Genomic DNA, 21031 nt, shown 5'->3' with positions numbered 1-21031 from the left:
AGAATTCAACGAAAAGTGTTTATGTGAAAGTCATTCTGCTGTAACAATTACACGTGTTAAATTACGGAATAGCTAACACATGTCGTTACATCTATACTAACATCGTTCCACTCTAATAATTAGCTACGTTTCGGTAGTTGACGTTATCTGTTGGAACAGGTGTTTGCACGCGTTTACGAATGACTACAAAACACGGACATTCGCGCTTGAAAGTTCCTCCATCGTTTGAATAATCGTCGTGTTATATATTGTTAAGACGTGGATCTCAATTTTTAATAATCATACACTTCGATCTTTGCTTTTACAAAATTCATTCGGCAAAATGTAAAAGGGGATACGTAACATTTGACACATTCCCTTTTTCACGAACAGAATTCTATCTGTAAGAATTCTAGATGAAGAAAATATGGAAGTACCTGATAATATTCCTCGTCATCCTCCTCGCTATCGCTGGTCTGCGACATGTGGTTCTTCGAAAAATGAAGACTCTGAGGAAACACCATGGTTATCGTGTTTTTATCGTCGGTTATCGACGTTTGACAAGACTCCGAAGGACTGCTAGGCGCGCTGATCGGTTCACCTTTGATCTCTGTACACTCCACGTCTTCAGGTACTACATTGTTTCTTCTCTTTAGGATAATCGTTGAGGTAGACGACGCGGACGACGACGAAGGCAGCTCGTCGCGTCCCGACGCGGTATTCATCGAGATCGCCGGGAAACACTCCTCCTCCATATCTGCAAAAACAAAAATATCATCCGTTTTTTCGCTTTACTTCACATTTTATTCGCATAAGACGATCGTTTCCAACAACTTTGAATCTAAATTCTCTCGATCTTCGTATGTTTGCACGCTATCCCATATGTATTATTCTGTACACAAATAAATACCCAAGTATATAGGTACTATGTATCAGTTCTAAATATTTTTCTGTCTGTCGTTGCATTGTAAGAAACTGAACAGACAACGTTAAGGTCCAAATTACGTGTGCAAATGTGTACAATGAAATCACGATAAGCAAACGGATCGCGACAACCGCTATCAGATCCAGTCATTACACGTTACTGTGATATATCATCGAGCAATACGATGATACGAAGTGGGTCGCCTCGAGGAGTTAATGGATCAACGACGTATACAGGCTGTATAAATGAAACTGACGAGACACGTTAACGACGGTAGGATATTGCCAATAGTACGGGCTTCCCTGAAATTAGCAGCATTATCAGACTCCTGTTACACCTGTAACGTTATATCCCCCTCTATCAGAGATTCTGCTATAGCTTTCAAGTGTATTTCAAGTGTATCGTGCATTAGCGTTACCCCGTCATTCGCGATGCACCGTAATGATGTTGAGGAAGAAGTTCTTGAAAGTCGAATGTGGGAAGGTGAGGAGGTTTCTCGCGACTGATAGATGTGCCGGTGAATGGAGGTGCAAGTATTAGTAGGATCGTAAATTGTAACGTTAGGACTTTGTGTAGTTGAGAATCCTGGTACTGAGAATGGATGGCGTATAGTAGTTACGCTACAACGTTAATATTTGTTGGATCTGCTAATGACGACATTAGATCTTTTTATAGCACGCACTTCTTGCGACTAGATTGCGCATGTTTCTGCGAATTTGCATTTTTATGAACACAACCAGAGAGATTGAACCTTAGCAGAAATGTGTCTTATCTACGGAATATTATAGGGATTACCATGCTGTGAGTTTGTATGCGTTTATGAGAAATTTGTAGATGCAAACCCGCATTGGATACGTCTAACGACTACGTTGGTAAAGAAAGGTACACAGTTGGAAATAGCAACGGAGCTGTAAATAGTATTAAGATTTTGTTAAAAATGAAAGTTGACAGTAGTGGAGACAATAATAGAATTTGCAGAGTTTACTACATACGGATATAGCAGTCTAGCTTCTTTTTTGGTAATGTGTGTGACAGACTAATATTAGTGACAGAATTAATATCAGTACTATTATCATTATTGGTATTAGTATTATTAGTACCAGCGTTTTAAGAATTATAATATCAAAATTTTGCTGTTGGTGATATTAGAAGTCTTTGTGGTTTTGCACTTAGATTCTCATAATTTTTTAACGATAACGACGATATTAAAATTTGTTGCAACTGACGCTGGTAGAAGTAAGATTCCTTGGATTTAATACAGTTACTAAAGTTTCCTGATTTTGCTAAGATTACGAATTATATTACATAATACGATAATGATATCTGGATCTACTGTAGGATATACTCTTATGTGCTATTACGATTATCTAAGATTATTTGCAGTCACGAGCACATTATTGGATTCACTGATAAAACATTAAGAAGGCACGATTCACAACGATCTATGAGAATATACTAAGATACTATACTAACTATGAATAAGATAAAATCACAAAATATGTAGTATATAGATCAAAGAATTCATTAGTAAATTTACTCGATAAATCCTGACTAATATAAAAATATGTGTTTTACCAAATAAAGTAAAAATCTGGCCTTCGTATCTCTCTCATATATCCACTCACAAAAAGTGAAACAATCACACATCAAGCGATATCTTGCAAGAAACCATTCGACTCTTATCTAATGTATTTTTTGGTATCATCAACGAGATATTCGCATTTCGAAAATATTTGTGAAGAATTGATTTTTCTACATCACCTTACGTAATTATCCCAAATAATGAATTTGTTCGAAGAAATCGTTTTATTAAAAAATAAACGATCAACTAATTGGAGATCTAATTAATCATTTTATGAAATCCACTTATTATTCCTTGTCTAGCGGAAACTCATTTTTATCAGCAGCGTTAGATATTCTATTTTTTGCATCTATGTGGCAGTAAAAAATAAGACTGATAAAATAATAAGATGTAAATATTCGAAGATTAATTATCCTAAACATTGGATAAAGATATCGTAATTACTAGACGAGGAAATGAATTCTTTCCAACTGGATTCGCATAACTTATAACTGCTATTGGTGCTATTAATGATTTTGTAACGTTAACAGGGTTTCCCGTTGACTAATACAAAATTTCCCAAAAGAGATTGCAACTATAGTCCAAGTTTTCGTGTGTTCTTACCATCGATTCTGCTTCGAATGTCCAACGATTTATGATGATCCAGATTGGTAGAATCGATGGAGGAACTAGTGGTGGAGAGAGAAGCGCCAACCCTATCGGCGGACGATCCGGAATTAGGTGTATGGGGGTTGGCACCGGGTGTCGCGGGGCTTGGAGGAGGACTCGACGCCAACAAACTATAATTGTGCTCGGACTTGATCGGTCGTGGACCTCCGAGGGCGGCATCCGTCATCAAACGATCCCTTAACACAACTCCCAGCGAGGATTTATCTCGCACGTTTAATGCGATGCCCCATTCTTCCTCTTTGGCTCCCATGAGAACATCCTGGCCGAGTCCCTGCAAGCAAAACATCGTTATGTCACGAGTTCAAATTTACGCAAATTCGTATCTCCATGAATATAATTAAAAAGATGAAGGCTAGGCAAAAATTCGCGTTGAATAATCATAACACAACTACGTTTTCAACATGTTATCATAGTTTTGCGCGTTACGTGTATCGTGCACATTTTCGTACTTAATGGATCGAACAATGATCGACTTAGGTAACAATACGAACGACTTAGGTAACATTGTCAGAAAGAAGTGCGCAGGTATTACATAATATGTTCGAAAGATAAAACGTGTAAAATTGGCGCGCTAGTCAACGAATTGAATTAATTTCCGAAATGTTTTTCAATGCTGTGCGACTGTAATCTTCGAAATTTGAAAAACTAGTTCGATTTTACGAGGATCGATGAAGAGACTGTTTTCGTTTAGATTTTAAAGAAAATTATTAGGTGCAATCGATGGCTCGGGCTCCTCGAGCGACTGTAACTGGAAACGACTGGAATCAATACTGGAAACGGATGGTTTGTCTTTAAGAGGATAATTAATAAAAATCCTCTTCGATTATATTTCGATATACGCATACTTCGATTCGTTGCGGTGCGAAGGCAAAATACATAAAATTCACGTAAAATTAACGCGTTAACGCGTCGTTGACCGACTACCTTAAGCAAAAATTAACAACTGAACTTTGCGCATAAATGCACGAGTTCACCGGTGACCTGTCAACAATGCGTTAAAGCATAACCCGGTTAACAGGTTAGAGTCTCGACCCGTCTTGGAAGTTTCCGATCGCTGGAAAGGTTGCTCGTCTCTCTTGTACGCTCGCTAGTTGCCAGGCACATACGCGGCCAAGCCAAACCAACGGAGGACTCGCGGTGCGAATCAATGGACGGGGGGGGGGGGGGGAGAGCAGCGTTCGAGGCTGTCAATGGCTGCCAGTTGTCTCGTTGCCGAAGGTGTCAAGGACCCCGCATCTAAAATTGTACGTGCTCGTATCCCGAAGCGGTCACGCTTGCCTCGACCAAAGAGAAGGGCGCTAGTCGGGCCGGTCAAGTTGAAGGCCGAAGCTGCCAACCACGGGTACAGTCCCTCTTCTTCGCCCTTCTTCCCACCAGGCCAACGATCTTACAAGTGGCCCTTCCCTTGGGCCCTTCGCGCTTCAGCAATGCGGAACTCGACAACAGTCAAGGTCAACGCGCAAGGTTCCGCACTTTCTTCCCTCTTTTACCGGAGAACCATCGAAAAAGCTAAGCTAAGCAGTGCTACGCCGTGGGAAATTTAAAAATATTTGGTCGTTCGCACGGCAAAGTGTTTACTCTGATTTCATTTTTTGACATTTTTTAGCGCGTCGAAGCGCTCGATTCCAGCTTATCTCAGGCACTAGGTCGTCTCAAAAAATTCGCTTCATCGGTAAATATCGAAATAATAATAGGCGCGATATTTTATGTTTTATGTCGCGTTAGCGAGGTATCTACGATACATCCTGGTCTATCAGCTTTCTTCGTCTCTCCGCGATTCAATCTTTGACATCTTGCCAATAAATCGCAGAAGTTTTGCAAAAACGCCACTGTACGACTTTCCGAGAGATGGAGAAATTAATAGACCAGATGTTGTACATGACGTAAAACGTAAAATATTGCTCATCCATTGCTTGTTAACAAAGCGAAAAAACAACCTCGGAGAAAACCCAATAATTTCGTCAACTTTCTATGGTCTTCGTTTTATGGAATCAATCGATTGGACAAATAAGCGGCACAGTGCGAGGAACTGTTTCCATCGAAAGCTAAGCTAAGCCTATCGAAACAAATATTTTGAAACTTTGCGCATAGCGCTGCATAGCTTAGCTCCGCCTTCCGGTCACTGCCCGACTTCTCTTTCTTTTATTTTGTTTCGTTTGCAGATTCTGTTACGCATAATGGTTTATGACCGAGTCGAGGTGATGATGAGTTTTAGGTTTTATGGGAGAAGACTTTGGACGCAAGATTGTTGGGTTTATGGGATCGATCGTTAGACTTTTAGACCCAAATGTTGAGCTTTTGTGGTCGATTGTTTTTATTTGTTCTAAGGAGATTTAAAGATTTTTGCCGTCTCTTTATCTTCCAATCAACGTATGTTCTGGGCTATCTTTTATTTTTGTTGAACTATCCCGTACCTTATTTAAATTTCCGGCGATTGCTATCGTACGTTGTCGTCAGATTTCTTTATGAAATTTCCTGAAATTCCTATACTCTAACGATACTGTTTATTTCCTCCGATCACGATAAAAGTTTCTAACGATAACTGTTACCTTTCCTCATGAATATTAAGATGAAGCGATAGGAAAGTCGAAGCGAAGATTCTTACAGGTACTTTCTACGATACTTCTCTTCGTCGGAAAAGAAAAAATAAAATAACTTCAACCTTCTTACTCCAGCTACTTTTGCAAAGACACTGAATGCTAATAACAATTGTAGAGCGTGTTATACACTCGAAAAATCGGACGCTGAACCCGAAAACAATCGTTGAAAAGGAAGGAGAGTTTCGCGTGAAATTCAATAACTTGGGTGTCTATACCACGGGTGAACTTCTATTATATTTTGCTGATCGGTTGCGAAAGTCTCGACACGTTTTGAGGTGGATACCGTTACACGTGATTGCGTTACATGGTTGCAAGGGGAAAGATATTCTCAGCCTCCGTTCGAAAGTTGATACAATGTGCTCTTACTAAAAGTGAACGTCCATACAGGATGTTTCAGAGACAAATTATCCGGCAGTGACGAAACAGTTCCTAAATCGAATTACTCGGAGAAAAGAATTAGCTGTATAATAACCTGCGAAAGTCTTTGGCCAGATAGATCGTATTCGTATACATTCTTCGTCACGTTCTTTCAACGCTAGAACCAGCAAGTTTGTCAGGATGATAGATTTTCGATTTCTAGCCTTTGCAATTGTTAAAAACATGTATATGCGCGTGGGTATGTTTTTTGATAAATATTAAAATAAACATTGTTTCGAATATAAACGAATAGATAAAAATCAAGTAAAAGTTACAAGTTTGTTAAAGTAAAGGATCTGAAACGCATTTTAATAGGTTTGATAGTTCTGGTATTAAAAAGAAGACGATTAATCCAACGAACGTTCAAACAATCGTGGCACGGGCGCAATTCTATTCAAAGTTCTTCCGTATCGTCATTTATTTGAGTCGCGTCGCGGCTTTTGCTCTTTCTCCTCGCTCGTTATGGGTCGTTTCTCTAACGGACGGCAGAACAAAGCCGGTGATTTTCCAGAAGCAAGACAATTATTCTGCCCTAGACAATTAGCAACCAACAATCTGGGACCGTGGCTCTAGCTTCGCGACACTTTTTCAACGTGTTCTTCCAGCCGTTCCAACCACAAAGAATTCACTATATTTTCTTCACCTATGCTTCCACTTTACTTCGTTCGAAACATGAGACATCGAAAACCATAAACGAAACAGTGGGAATAGAATAAAGACGCGAACTAGAAAATTTTCTCCGTCTTTTGAAGCGTTTCGTTATAGCAATGTCTTTCCGACATGCTCTTTTAAACCATATCGATTGGAAAGAAGACCCTGCTATTTTTTCTCGACCAAGAAATAGCGAAGGAAGAAAAAAAAGAAAGAGAAACGAACGAAACTTTGTCTTTCGAACTATCTTCTCCCAGCTTCACAACACTTTTCCAACGTTCTTTTCCAATCGTTGCATCCACGAAAAAGTTCTATTTCATTGGATTTTATTTAATTAAGGGAGAAAAGAAAATGAAAAAGAGAAAATAAACTGAGAGACAGAGAGGAAATGAAATACGTGCGAAGAGAAATACGAAGTAGAAAATTTTCTTGGTTTTTCAAACTAGCTGTTTCCAGTTTCTAAAGGAGAAATGTTGAAGCAACCGGTCGCGTTGCCAACTGAGAACTGACACGTTCAACGACTGGATACGCGAGATCTGTTGCGCTTCAGCAATGCGGAACTCGAGCCCAAGGTCGCGACACCACTCTTCCTTTTTCATCTCCAACGATCGTCTCTTTTCAACCTGGTCTCTCTCCTCTGGTACGTGCTCCTTCTACCCCCGTCCGCTTTTCCGTTATGCTTCAGTCGCAGCATCGCCGTTTATCCAGCTCCTTACACGGTTTCACTTCCGCCGGAAGTCGCTAACGGGTCATTTTACCGCGGAACTTGCAGATAAGGGTGCTTCCGGAGATTTTTCTTCGATTTTTAACGTCGTTCGTCTCGACTCTGTCGAGTCTCTTCGGAGGAAATCGGGTTCCGGTTTGAAGTGCATCGACGGATAAGATTAAAACACGTTTTGAGTCTGTTGAAGCGTTTTGAGTTTATAGGCTGTTACGTTGAAACGAAGCGTGAACTGCAGGGTGCGTGTAAGGGTGAAATTTGAGGAATGTACCGCGACTTTATAAGTTTTTATATCGAATTTAGTTTGTAATTATTATTTGAAATACAAATTTTCTGGAATATTTATAATATTCGATATTTATCACGCTGCAAAGTACAAGAAATATGTTTTTAGACCGTAAATTACGGAGACTGACTTGTCACGTTTCAACAATTCTCGTCAACTCAAAGTACTATTGTTCATAAACGCGTTTAAATCGTCAAAAATATCTTTTTTAAACGTTTCTGACGCGCCTTTGATATCGTTCGCTGTTTAAGCTACGAAATAAGTTAATTCATCGCTATTAATAAAATTATGAATTATAGTTAGTTGCAAGTACGTACTAACTATGTTTCAAGTTGAACAGAAGCTTGATTTTACTACTGACATCGACATCTTGTTATATCGCAGACCGTTCGAACTAACCCATTATCAAGCAGAAGTGCCAATTAAACATCACCTGTTCTTTTTCGAAGTCTGTTCGATAATCCTCAATTACAGTTACTCGTTAACCAGTTGGCCAACACTTAAGAACCAATTTTAATTGTAACTTTCCATCGAAATGCATCCTTCGGTTCCATTGAAAATCAAACTATAATATATGCAATCTTAATCAGTTCTAAATCAATCTTAAATATGCTTTCAGTTTCTATTTCTATCAAAGAATTATTCGCATTTATTAGTAAACTCTTTTTCATTTCTGTTAAACAACTATCAATTTTTATTGCCTCCCTGTCACTTGCATAACAAAGCAATGACGTAACGAAGTAGTTCTCATAACTTTTTATCATTAATTTCTCGGATAATTTATCTTCAGCGTCACTTTGTAACCATAAACAACGTCGAGTTAGCCTCGAGAAAGTAATTGTCACGTCTATCACAGTAGTTTTGACGTCGATATTAATTCGCCATGGAGCCATACGGGAAGTGCAAGAGCCGACGGTGTCGTAGCTCAGCAATTTTCTCCGACAGTTATTTCGCTGGTTCAGCCCGTTCATGTCAGTGCCTTCGCGAAACCGTAGAAATCTATGGTTGCTAACTGCTAATTTCCGCTTCGACGTTGCGACAAATCATTTTTCTTCGGTCGCGGTAAAGCGATTCCTTTACCAGCCCCTCGAACGGACGAGCGACAGTCACGTTTTCGTCCAACCAACTGTTGTTCCGATGCTTGAAGAAGCATAGTAATAGTAAACTCGTGAGAGTTTGTTTGAAAAATAGGGAAACCACAAGTTTGATGGAAATTAATTACGACAATCGCTTGATCGGATATCAATAAATATAATAATATGTCTGATCACTGGTGATACTCTATTTTATTCAATTCGTCCATGGTCTCTATAGAATACACGAAATATATCGAACAAATCTCTTTTCGATCGTGATACTATTATATTATTCGATTCTTAAACGATCGATTGCCAAATTTAACAAAAATACGTGAACGCAGTTATTGATTATAGAAATATGAGAAGATAGTAAATTTATAGCTTTCGAAAGTAGCCTAACGTGTATGAATATGTTATAAAAAATCAAATTACGAACAGGTTTCTAAATTTGCTTACTGGATGTGAACCAATGTAGTTTATACATAATTAATTAGGAAAAATTCAACATACGTATATTATATCAACATGCAATACATAATATAGTATACAAATCTGTAGAAATGTAATATTTTTGCAAAATATCTAAAGCGAAATATCCATCGTAATATTTAGGAAGAGTCTCTATTTCACTCTCTCGGTTATGTCTAAAAATATAAAATCGCATAAACAATGGCTGACTGCTAATGAACAATCGACATTGTCTATCATTTTCGCAGCGATAAGAGCCAAGGATACGTCAGCCATTGGAAAATTGACACGAGCTCGTCACATTTCACGAATTCCTACGTACGTTTTTCGTACCAGCAGCTAACCATCATCGTTTTCCTTCTAATGGAAGCATCGATCCACCAAGGTGTTATACGTTGTACTATAGGTGACCATGGAGGGCCTAGTTCACGTAAAAAGTCGATATAACGTTCGGGTCACGTTCATGGTTGCTCGAAAACCACTGCTATCTACGTTCTACGTCCGAGTTCCAAGTAATCGATACTTGCATTGCAACTTGTACATTAATTATTGTACTGATACGAATCCATCGCGACACTGAGAAATAAAGAAGAATTGTCGAAACTGTGGCGTCGCGATGAATTACGATCTTTCTAATTTCTATTAATTTATCCGGTCTTTGATGCAGATAATTTTGAAGATAATTTTTTAATTCTTATGGCTTTTTGCCATGTGTATGCGGTACGAATTTCGAGAAGAATTTTTAAATCGTATAATAATATCGCTTGGCAAATTTTAAATCGTTCATGCTTAAAAGTAAATGTACACCATCGGATTAGAACGACTGAACTTGAAATATTTTTATTCGCGATTGAAAAAGCAGGAGATGTACGAAGTGAATCCGTAATATCATAATTAGTTCGTATTATATATGTTTATATTACTGCCTCGATTTTTTATAATATTTTTTATGACAACATATACCGCAAGATGTATTAATTGGATCAAATGTTTGTTTGCAAATTACGAAATTTAATCCTCGACTAGTAGTATCCTAGAATCACAGGTGACACACGCGATAGTTGGGGCTTCAGTTTAAATTAGGTTACTTAACTTTAATCTGTATTCTGTACTTTACGCCATATCGTCAATGATAATCTTTATCGTGTAAAATGCAGAATATAATTAATACAACCTGATACAAGCAGCTGTGTGTCACCTATAACCCCACGATACTGCTCAAGGTTGAGGATTTAAAAAAATCAGATTAAGCGTACTATATTATTAGGATATCTTTTATTTCCTTTCGTTCGTCTAGTATACTATATCTAATTATTTCACGGTGGAGCAGATTTTTAATTGAATGAATCATACGGATGAAACAGTTTCTAAATCGAGTTATTCGCAACTTTCAATGTCTAAATTCCAAATAGAGAAACGAGATCACGTCGTTGAGAGGCTTGTTTTCTTCGTTTTCAATTAGAAAATTATCGAGATACGATTATTGAAAAATAGTTAGAGATATGATTATAGAATTATCGAAATACATTTATTGAAAGGTTATTTGTAAGATACGATTACAGTACGAAACCATAACCGTGCATATTTACCATAAAATTGCCGGTAAATAAATGAAATTGTTATCTTTGTTAAGCACGTTTTGTACGTGATCGAACCTCTCAATTGAATTTCCTCCTGCGAGGACGATATTATTAAATTATTAAATCTGAAAATTAATAATTATCTATTTGCTTCGTACGCTTAAATAGATTGTTTAATCGAATATACACCGATTATTTAATAGTTAGGAGAGAAGAAACAAATACGCGAAATGCCTTTATACTAAAAACGGCCGTAAGAAGAATTACGTTGTCAGTAGAGAAGTTATCAATTGATTTGTATAATCACCAGGGAAATACAGAAAAACGAAAGAAATATTACACGATATCATTCTACGAAACGTTTATCGTACGTTTAATTATGTATGTAACACTGCATACACAATCATAATATTGATTATTTCATAGATCGATGCAATAAATATTAATAAGTTTAAGTATTATGATCGTTTAAATTCAGATTTTTAAATTTAGATATTTATTACAAGTCAACCAATTAATCCAGAAGATCAAATATGCGATATAATTCGTTTTTGATATCTGCTGACAAGAAGAAATAGCATAATATAAACGTGATTTTGTTCAATATTAGTACTTTATTTTTATCTGGTCCCGTGAAATGAAAACCGGTTTAAAGTTCAAAACGGGCATAAAATAAAAACCCAAAAAGTGCTGGAAAACATTTAAAAGTTGAGACTGTAAAAAAGAAGTACAACGAAAACCGGTATTTCCCGTTCAGAAACAGGAAAACAATCGCGAATTTGCAAGGAACGAAGCAACAAGGCGTGCAGTTATGCCAAGTATCCGACAGAATTGACCTTTCTGTTCGCCAACTCGCTGGCAAACTCTAGATGTATGGAAACGATCGTAAAAATCGTGGTCATCGAGCGAACGTAATTTACAAACTTTTGTGGAAGATTACGCAGTTGCTAACAATGATTTTCATCGAAATTAATTAAATAAATTTAGGTTATTACTAAAATAAATTTCATGAAAAAATTGTAACTAAACTTTATCATTAAAATACTCACTGTCGATAATTCAGAAATACAGATCGATGAATTTAAAGTTAAATAAATTTGGACCACTGTCGAATTAAATTTTCAAGAAAAAAAAATTCTAAAAATGTGTGGCAAAGAAGCTTGTCGTAAAAATTGAAGTCAATGAATTTGGAATTAAACGAATATTAAATTTCATAGAGCCGAAACACACGAGTACAAATTGAATTCAATCGCCGCCTTGTTATCAAAGGACCGTGTTATAGACAGCCTAAATTACCTCGCAGAAACTCAGCTTTACTATGAAATCTAACTAAAGGACAACGAGCCGAATATTTAATTTTAATTATCCAGATGTGGCTATAAAATAAAGCCAAAATAAAAAAGAAAGCTCTATTAATTTCATTCCTAAAAGATTCTACAGAACTAAAAATTAAACATTTCTTCCGTCTGACCTACATTTTGGCTTATCTGGTTTTAAGAATCCGGTTTGACAAACGAATATAAAGTCGCCGGCTGTAAATCTACCGACGTGATTATATATTCACGTGCAATAAAACGTTTCGATTAAGCCGTTACGATCTTGATTGTTAGTTCTCGATAATGTCCACGTTCGTTCGTCACACAGAAACGACTGGTTCCCTTCTGAAGAACACCTTGCATGCGCGACCAAATATTCAGAGTTACGTACAAGATCTTAAACCGACATTAAAGACTCGTGCGTGATGAGCAGGTTTCCTTTAGGGTTTAGAGATTGTATATTTGCTTAGTCTTCGAAGACACGGAATTCCCGGTTCTTGGATGCTTTGGATTTGCAACTTTTATTGCATTACATTTAGAACGTTGAGAACTTAACGGATGTTGGAGTTTCAACGGAGAGAAATTAAAAAGAGGAGTTAAAGTTGGTAAATTATTGAAAGTTAAGTTCTTGGAGAAGACTGGACATTCTCAATTTGTGCGAGGAAAATTAATTTTTCAAAGTTACGAATTGAAAAACATCTTTCAAATTTCAAAATCGATGTACAAATGTAAAAGCTTTAATGATTAACAAATTCGCAAACATCGGCGTACAACGAAATTCGCAAATCCCAATTTCCGCCCAAAAATTCAGTCCAACCTCGCACCTTCCTAATTCCACCAACACGCCCGTCTTCGACGTCTTAAATTCTAATCGCCTAAAGCATCTCGAATTCCAAAGGGTCGAAGAACTTTAGAGCAGAAAGAGAGCCAACAATTTACCAAGTAAGTAAATCTCCTGCTCCTAAGTAAACCTCTTGTAAAAGTTTCCACTCGTCCCGCAAACGTAAGTAGTATCTTTGGTTAGTGGAGAATCTACGGCGACCTATAGGATTCTAGTTGGCAGAAGTCACTTTTACCAGCGTGTACCAGCCTCGATGAAGTCACGAAAAAAGGTGAACGTCCTCGAGTCCCATCGAAACCGTCCCGTCACTTAGCTCGCTTCCCCTTCTCTCCCTTTCTACGTTCGTGCAACTATCACGAGCAAACTACGGCGAAGACGAAGACGACTGGATCGTTAAAGATGATGAAGACAACGATGACGACAGATCTTCCTTCTCGTGGTATGCACGACCATGTGGCTCGTTTCAAAACCCGATGCCCTCCAGTGGACAGGTACTTGACTGTGTATACCTGTTCGGATAGACAAGTAGACGATACCAGGAAAGTCGAGAAACTCTAGAAACCTTGAAATACAGCCGAGCAAAGAAGGAATATGGGTATCTGGATACTGTGTGCCGGTTTCAATACCGGAAGCACGCTTCACTGTATGGATTTAACGCTTGGTTTACGGTAACCGATGATAATATTTCGAGTGATCAAGAGTGATTCGAATTTCGCGCGTTATGTTTTTCGGGTCTTTTTTGGTGGAATTGTATTTCTCTATTATCGACAAATTTTGTGTAATTCGAGGAACGTACGAAAGTTCGCAAGTTCAAAGATCACGGCGAGATTAAAGGAGCATCGATCGCCGATATTTTAACGAGCTTGTGATCGTAGAATTTTTTAATGGAAGGATTAATTGAAAGGAGACCGAGGTTAAGAAGAAAATTGTTTGGCGTTAAGCAGGGGAAAAATGCTTCTGAAAATAAATTTCAAGGATAGTTCGATCACATTTTACGTGAGTCACTGTATACTTCCTGATTGACTCACTGGATTGATCGTATCGAATCACTTTCAGATTAATTAGAATTTAAAACGCGTAAATATACTATAACACGTTAATTAAGAAACAGAAATAGTAGAAAAGCCGACGATTGCTGGATAAAACGCGGTAGAATCAATTATCCTGCGTGAAATACCTCTAAGCGATATTATTAAATATTCGTTAAATTATTACTATTACGGCAACGAATATAATATATAATACATAATCAGAATACTTACAGAAGTTGCAAGATATTTAGTACAAGTATATATTTTGTGAAGATCACGAACGTATTTAAACAATTTTCAACGCGTATTTTATCCTTAAAATGACTACGTATACCATCAAACTAATTTTCTATTAAATACGCGTTAAATATCGTGTAATCTCCATGTACATTTTCAGACTGGATGCTAATTTTAACAATATAGTAATAACATACGCGTCTCGCTACGATGCTTGTGAAATCTCAAAATGTTTTATATAACACGCACGATATAGACATAAACAAAATTTCTATGGCGAGTATTCAAACACTTTCGTGAGCCAACGTAATATATAAATTTCGAAACGGATTACCCGAAGAGCACACGAATCGACCATCCAATTTCTGACGTAGAAAAGATCCACAGGTTCAGTTCGTGACGAAAGAACTGGTCACGCATTCTAATATCCTCGTAACATCCTCGAGAGGTTCTCGAATGACGTAATCTCTCCCCCTGTGAGTCCCTATGAGCTTCCATGGGGCCACGAGCCGCAGGTAGCATCCGAAAAATACCAATGAAAGCGGCTCACATCGGTGAGGTATTCGCGGCATGGAATTCGAAGTCGAGTTCTCACGTAACTTGGGGAGTAATGTACGCCTCGATTTCCTCTCGCGAGACTGACTCGAACACGCGGTCGATCGAGGGCATAGAATTCAACAGGTAGTCGACGCCTCTGGCCACGGGGATTACGGGATTTACACGCGGCTCAGCACCCAAGGAAAACGCGCGCCGTATTTCACGAAGACACCCCTAAGAAGATCAACTTCTCGGCGGTTTGCTTTTACATTCGAACGAAAGTCGCTCATGGTCGAATGGACGAAAGAAGTAAAAATGATAACTTAGTGTCTGTCGCTGCTAGACTTGCGTTGTTATTATTGCTATTTGTTTTATTTAAAGTCTGGTCGAGTGGTATAAGATCATTGTTCATGGAAGTCGATGATCTTTTGTTGAAGCGGAATCGATGCGAGGATATCGTTGTTATCATTGTCGATATTATGATCTTTTCTTTCTTACGATTATGTGGGTGATAACCTCGAGAGTCTGGCACAGCAAGCGTCGCGTTTGACAGGAAACTTATTTTCCAATTCGTGCTTATGTGTCGGTTAAGCATGTCCTGATCTTATTCTAGTTACCACGGTTTGTTCTCGCGAAGTCTTTATTTTAATATTCTTGGTACTTCCCTTTTGTTCGGGGCGATTTCCTTTTTAGTATTTGCATGATTCGCTTCTATCGTTCTCTTCGAGGGATGAAAAAATTTTGTTCGATTAACGCAAAGAAGGAAAAGTTTTTATCGCTGTGAATGTTTTATTGGCATCTGTTTCTCCGTATTTTCAGTATTTTGACAATGTTTCGATATTTGTATTATTTTGAGCGTAAATAAAATTAAATTAGAAAGAAGAAAACGAAACCTGGGTGAAAGGAAAAGGGGCGTTCTTTTTATCTTAACTTTATAGAGACCCTATTTTTAGAATTTTATTGCGCAAATGTATTCGACACAATAAAAAAATGTCGCGCGTTGCAGGAAATGAAGAAAAGTACGACACGGTTTTATAAATATGCGCCTCTTTGAATGCATTGTTACGATATACAACTTCCGTCTTCGTAGGCGTTGTTGTCCACACATCTGTGCCTATGTATACACGGCTTTTTAATTACACCAGCTGATGACAGCAGCGATATCCATGTAATAATTATTCGATAAACTACGCTGATAACAACAAATTTTATCCATTCTCAGAACCAATGGAAAGACCTACAATATTATTCCCTCTTTCTATTTAAACGAACACGTTAAACGGTACTAACTGGACATTTCAAGAAATCAGCGATGCTGTTCGACTCGTCTGGCGAGGTTAATTAAATTTGCATACGTACGAGTATCGTTTGTTTATCGCGATGCTAAAATTAGATGGAAGAGAACGCGGTATGATTCACGAATAAAATAAATATTAGTAATATTATCACATTACAAAAATCTAGGAAAAAATACTGTACGAATTTTTTCCAAATTAATTACGCGTGATCGAAGTAACTGAAAATGAAAAAGTGAATCGCAGATGTGTGTTTACATTTAATTTAACATCTTAATAAAGACGTTCTATAAACGAAAGTTTGATAAACAACGTTCATTGCACGTAAAGTTTAATAAACAATATATCGAATGATATAGTTTTGAAAATTTGTAAGGAAACAAGGAATTTCCAATATATATATGTTGGTCGTGATTCACAGACGAGAAGTGAAAAGGAACGTGCGCAACGTGGAATCGCAGGAATGTATTGTGCACGCTATTTTCTGCATAAGGAATATCGCTTTCAACGATAAAACGCCTCGAAGCGTTTCTAAATCGCCCTAGAAAAATTGTTTGGCATTTTCATGCGCGCATCGACACACTTTAGCAAACGATATATCATTTCGATAACAGTCACGCACTTATAAATATCGAGTGATAAAAACCGCCTATATGGAAGCAAAAATACAGAAGAAAAATTAACAACACCTGAAAGACATTGAATCTAATTGCAAAATTTTCACTAGCGAATAATACAGAGAGACTCGAAAACAGGGCAAAGAATGTCAAACAATTCAAAGACGTTATCAATGACGAAAATAAATGACATTCTACTAGCATTCGTTCGGTGTGTTGAGTCGATAGCGTTAAAATAAAACGGATCGTAACTTCGGAACGAATCCAGCGAAATTATTTATGTTTAAGCGTGTGACGAGCGATAAGCGACAGTTACACGCTGTAAAAATTATCTGAAAACGCATTCGTGCCTTTCGTTGTTTAGATAGCGCAGGACGGATTTAAGAAACTATCGCGAGCAACAGTTCACGATTTATCGCGAGACCTCTATTCGAAACCTCTAATATCGAAAATTGCGAATAATTTTACAGCGACAGGCATCTCGCCAGTTTCGCCAGGAAATTTCAATACTTCGTTAACTTACTTTTATCCGTTTATATTTATGTATTGTAGTTAAGTACCACTTATAGTCACTTTTATTATAATATTAACCTTTCACCCATTTCTGCTTATCTCTATTATTGATCGTTATAAACTTAACTTTTGTACCATATTTCTAACACAGACATAGATATATGTAGCGTGTTTGAACATTCTATTCGTAGAATAACGCAAGTTTCGCAAATCACTCTCTTAAACAACGCCATAATGCGTTAATATTTTGTTATTCGCTAAACCAGGAAATCCACGTTTAACTATGCGTTTCGCGTTGGTATCTGGCAAATCTTCGTTATACTGCAACTCTTATTAATTAACATTATCACGCTCGCTGCTAGTTTATGATTGATATTTATTACGATGAGAAATAAACTGGATGTTATGGGTGGTTAAAATATGTTAAATACAATTACGCGTATATAAGATAAAGATTATATTGTAATCTTTCATAATAAATTTTATTATCTTCTACTTTTTTTTTATTATCTTCGTAAACACTTTCTAAAAATACGAAATACCAGGCTTTTATCGTTCTTTCGATATAATCGTTGCTTTCCTAATATTAAATCTTTCTTCGATAGGAAAATTCGAGAGGATGGGAAATGTTTATGTATCATTTATGAATCATCGTTAAGCCTTCGAATGAATTAACTTTAAGAAAATACGTATAAGAATCACGTGTATATCGCAAGAATAATTTCCGTATTGCATTTTTGTAATACAGTGTACGATACAAACTTAAAATATATAATATAAAGTTTCGATCATTTCTATCAACAAAAAATAAAATACACAAAACATGATTGTCTTTTTTTTTAAATATCGTGCTGATACGCCTGCAAATCTTTTACCAATCAAAAAGCAATGATCTCGAAACGACATAAAAATCGAAAAAGAGCAATCATCCCGACGATTACCCTCTCGAAGCAAACTACTTTTCACTAAACGCTGGAAAACAAGAAAAAGAATGAAACAGGTTAAACGGTTTTTTCTACCCGGTGTTTCGTGTCTGCCTTTTTAACTGTGGAGGCGCATGTTTATCGGTCGCGTGACGAAAAAAGAAAGAAGAGAAACGAACAGTTTGCATGTATACGAGGCGCGATAAAACGAACGCAAAAATTACGCACTCGCATGTACATGCGCCGATAAGGTTTTATCGCAGGTGGTCTTTCCGTCGCGTCCACTGCTCGACTTTTCCATTTTCCTCGCAGTTAACGCTTGCCTCGAAATTCCGTTTGAAAGGTGTCAATAGCTCGTAACTACGATTTCAGTGGTCTTATCAGCCAACTGGTTTGCCAATTATTCATATAAACCAGTAATCTACATACAAAATCGTAAGAGTAGTTTCAGTTTGATGTTCGCGACGATGAATTATTTATGGAAACTTTGGAATCGAGAATTAGTCGAAAGAATATAACACGAACTAAATATAATATATACAGTAGTAATAGATGATAAATAACAATAAATAAAGCGATAAGTGAGAAAGAAATAATGTACACTGCGAGGACGATATTATATGCAGGATGGTGTACAATTTATGGTGCAAATGGAGTTAGTTTTTACGAATAGTTTTAAGAATGAAAAAAATAAAGAAATCAGGGATAACAAAATCGTGTTGAAGAATCGAATTTTAGCGAGCGAAAGTAATCTTTGTTTAGGTTCTATTTTATTGATAAAAATTTGATTCTACCTAAAAAGAGCAAAACGATCTGTCAAAATTACGTCCAAAAAATTCACGTATTTGTGCAATTATCCTCAAGCTTTTATCATTTCGTCCTGCCTTTTCCCTTACGACACACAAGTATACATGTACATATACCTGTATATCGATGCGCGATAACGATAATGTATCAACTATATCGTGGATTAGAGTAGCGGTATCATAAAATTGTGGCGCGGTTCGTTTCGACATTAGACGAGACTGAAAATATCAATCGTGGGATTTCTTGATATCGTAATTACGCTTGGATTCGACACATGATGCAATTCATATTTTTTCTTCGTTATACATATTCGTTCGTATTATAGAGAAAATATTATTTATGCAAACCACGAGTCGAAAACACGAGTTTATCGCTAATGACAAAACATTCTGTCAGTTTTACGACGATCTTTTCACGAGAACGATGTGGATCTATAGACAGAGGTTAGATAACTGAATTTCAGAAATACCGATTTATTGATCTTCTGGCTTATGAATATTCTTCGAAATCCTATCGAACTTCGATCAGTCAAGAATATAATTTCAATCGTCACGTTTATTATGAGCTGATAAAATATTTATTAAGTCGATAATAGAGAATATTTACATCGGCAAATATCCATTATTTTTGCAAATATAGTGCAAAGTGTATGAAATATCTAGTAAAAGTAAGTAGCAAATATAACGGTACTTTAACTTGAGGACCTAAAAGGTTGATAAAAAAGTTATAGATATAATAACGCAACGTTGTAAATTTATAAAGCTAAAAATATTATAAAATATAAAATTCTTACAATGCTATAAAATCTCTATAAAATATTCGCTTCGTCTACACTGTCAATTGTACGAAACGATCGATACTACAACGACTTTACGAAATATCCGACATTTATATTAAGAAATCAAATAAAGCAGTATTCACTGGTTCGAAAATATTCCACGAGCCACGGAACGTATTTAGAAATCCTACCATCTCTTTGCACTTCTCTCTATGTGGAAATTAATGGAATCCAGCTTGTCATTTATCACGGTAATTTCACGTCAAGGTGAAAAGCGAGAAAGTAAGGTTATCATTCATTCTCCAAGGTCGTTTTACTCCGTAAACGTTTGGACTTTTTCTCGGAATAATTTTTATCTCAAAAACATTCTAATTTACCTTATGCTCTTTGCGATAAAAAGCTTATTTAGTATTAATGAGATAAATTTTCAGTATGTGCAACTGTGCGAAAATTGAAGAATATTTTGTAACATTTTTAAAGGCAATGGAACGTGGAACAACCCCTTTGACTCGTTCGATGAGAGCTGGTCTAAGTACGGCAATCGTAGATTGCTTTATCTGTTTCCTCCGATAACGCTCGAACAATGGCTGATAAAAAAAGAAGTAACAGAGGAAAATACCGTGGTTATTAAGAGAGGAAGCGCCTATATTGAATTAGATCGCCCGTGTATTTTGAAGTCGTGGAGAGACGCGATAAAGGGAAGCGTTGACACGCTTTCATATGAAAATAAATTGAATTAAAATAAAGGGAAAAATGGAGGAATCGAAGAACGAACCGATTTCATATTTTCAGATTTCCAATTTAAAGGTTACTGAATATTCTACTTTCTAAATTGTTCAGATACTATCGATCTGATGAGTTTTCGACGAGATATTTGCTTCGAACATTAACGAATCTTTAATACGTGAAAGCTAAAATATGAACGAACATATTATCGTATTATCGAATTCCTAAGCTTCGTGTTTTTCAAATTATCATCTCACAATTTCGGAAAATATTTAACAGAAGTTGCAACTTCTTCAAATTCTTATCTACGGAGACTCGAAAGACTAGAACTTTTCGAATCGGAACACGTTGCCTGACAAATAGCACGTACACATTTCACTCGTGATAAATCTATTTACCTCGATGATATTAATAAATGATTGTTATAAAAAGTCCATTGAAACTTTCAGTATG

At 36.8% G+C, this 21031-nt stretch overlaps 1 protein-coding gene across 1 annotated transcript in view; it reads right to left on the bottom strand.

Moving 5' to 3' along the window:
- Positions 1–21031, bottom strand: part of LOC100648901 (cyclic AMP-responsive element-binding protein 3-like protein 2) — a 47905-nt gene that overhangs the window by 10206 nt on the left and 16668 nt on the right. The window contains exons 3-4 of the mRNA XM_012310887.3: positions 3090–3426; positions 417–736 (exon numbers count right to left, since the gene is read on the bottom strand). Of these exons, the coding sequence (XP_012166277.1) occupies positions 417–736; positions 3090–3426 (657 nt within the window). The remainder of the gene's footprint in view (positions 1–416; positions 737–3089; positions 3427–21031) is intronic.

This window comes from Bombus terrestris, chromosome 8, assembly GCF_910591885.1.
Source record: "Bombus terrestris chromosome 8, iyBomTerr1.2, whole genome shotgun sequence".
Lineage (NCBI taxonomy): Eukaryota > Metazoa > Arthropoda > Insecta > Hymenoptera > Apidae > Bombus > Bombus terrestris.
The sequence above is the reverse complement of the archived record's forward strand: the minus strand, read 5'-3'. Positions and strand labels throughout refer to the sequence as shown.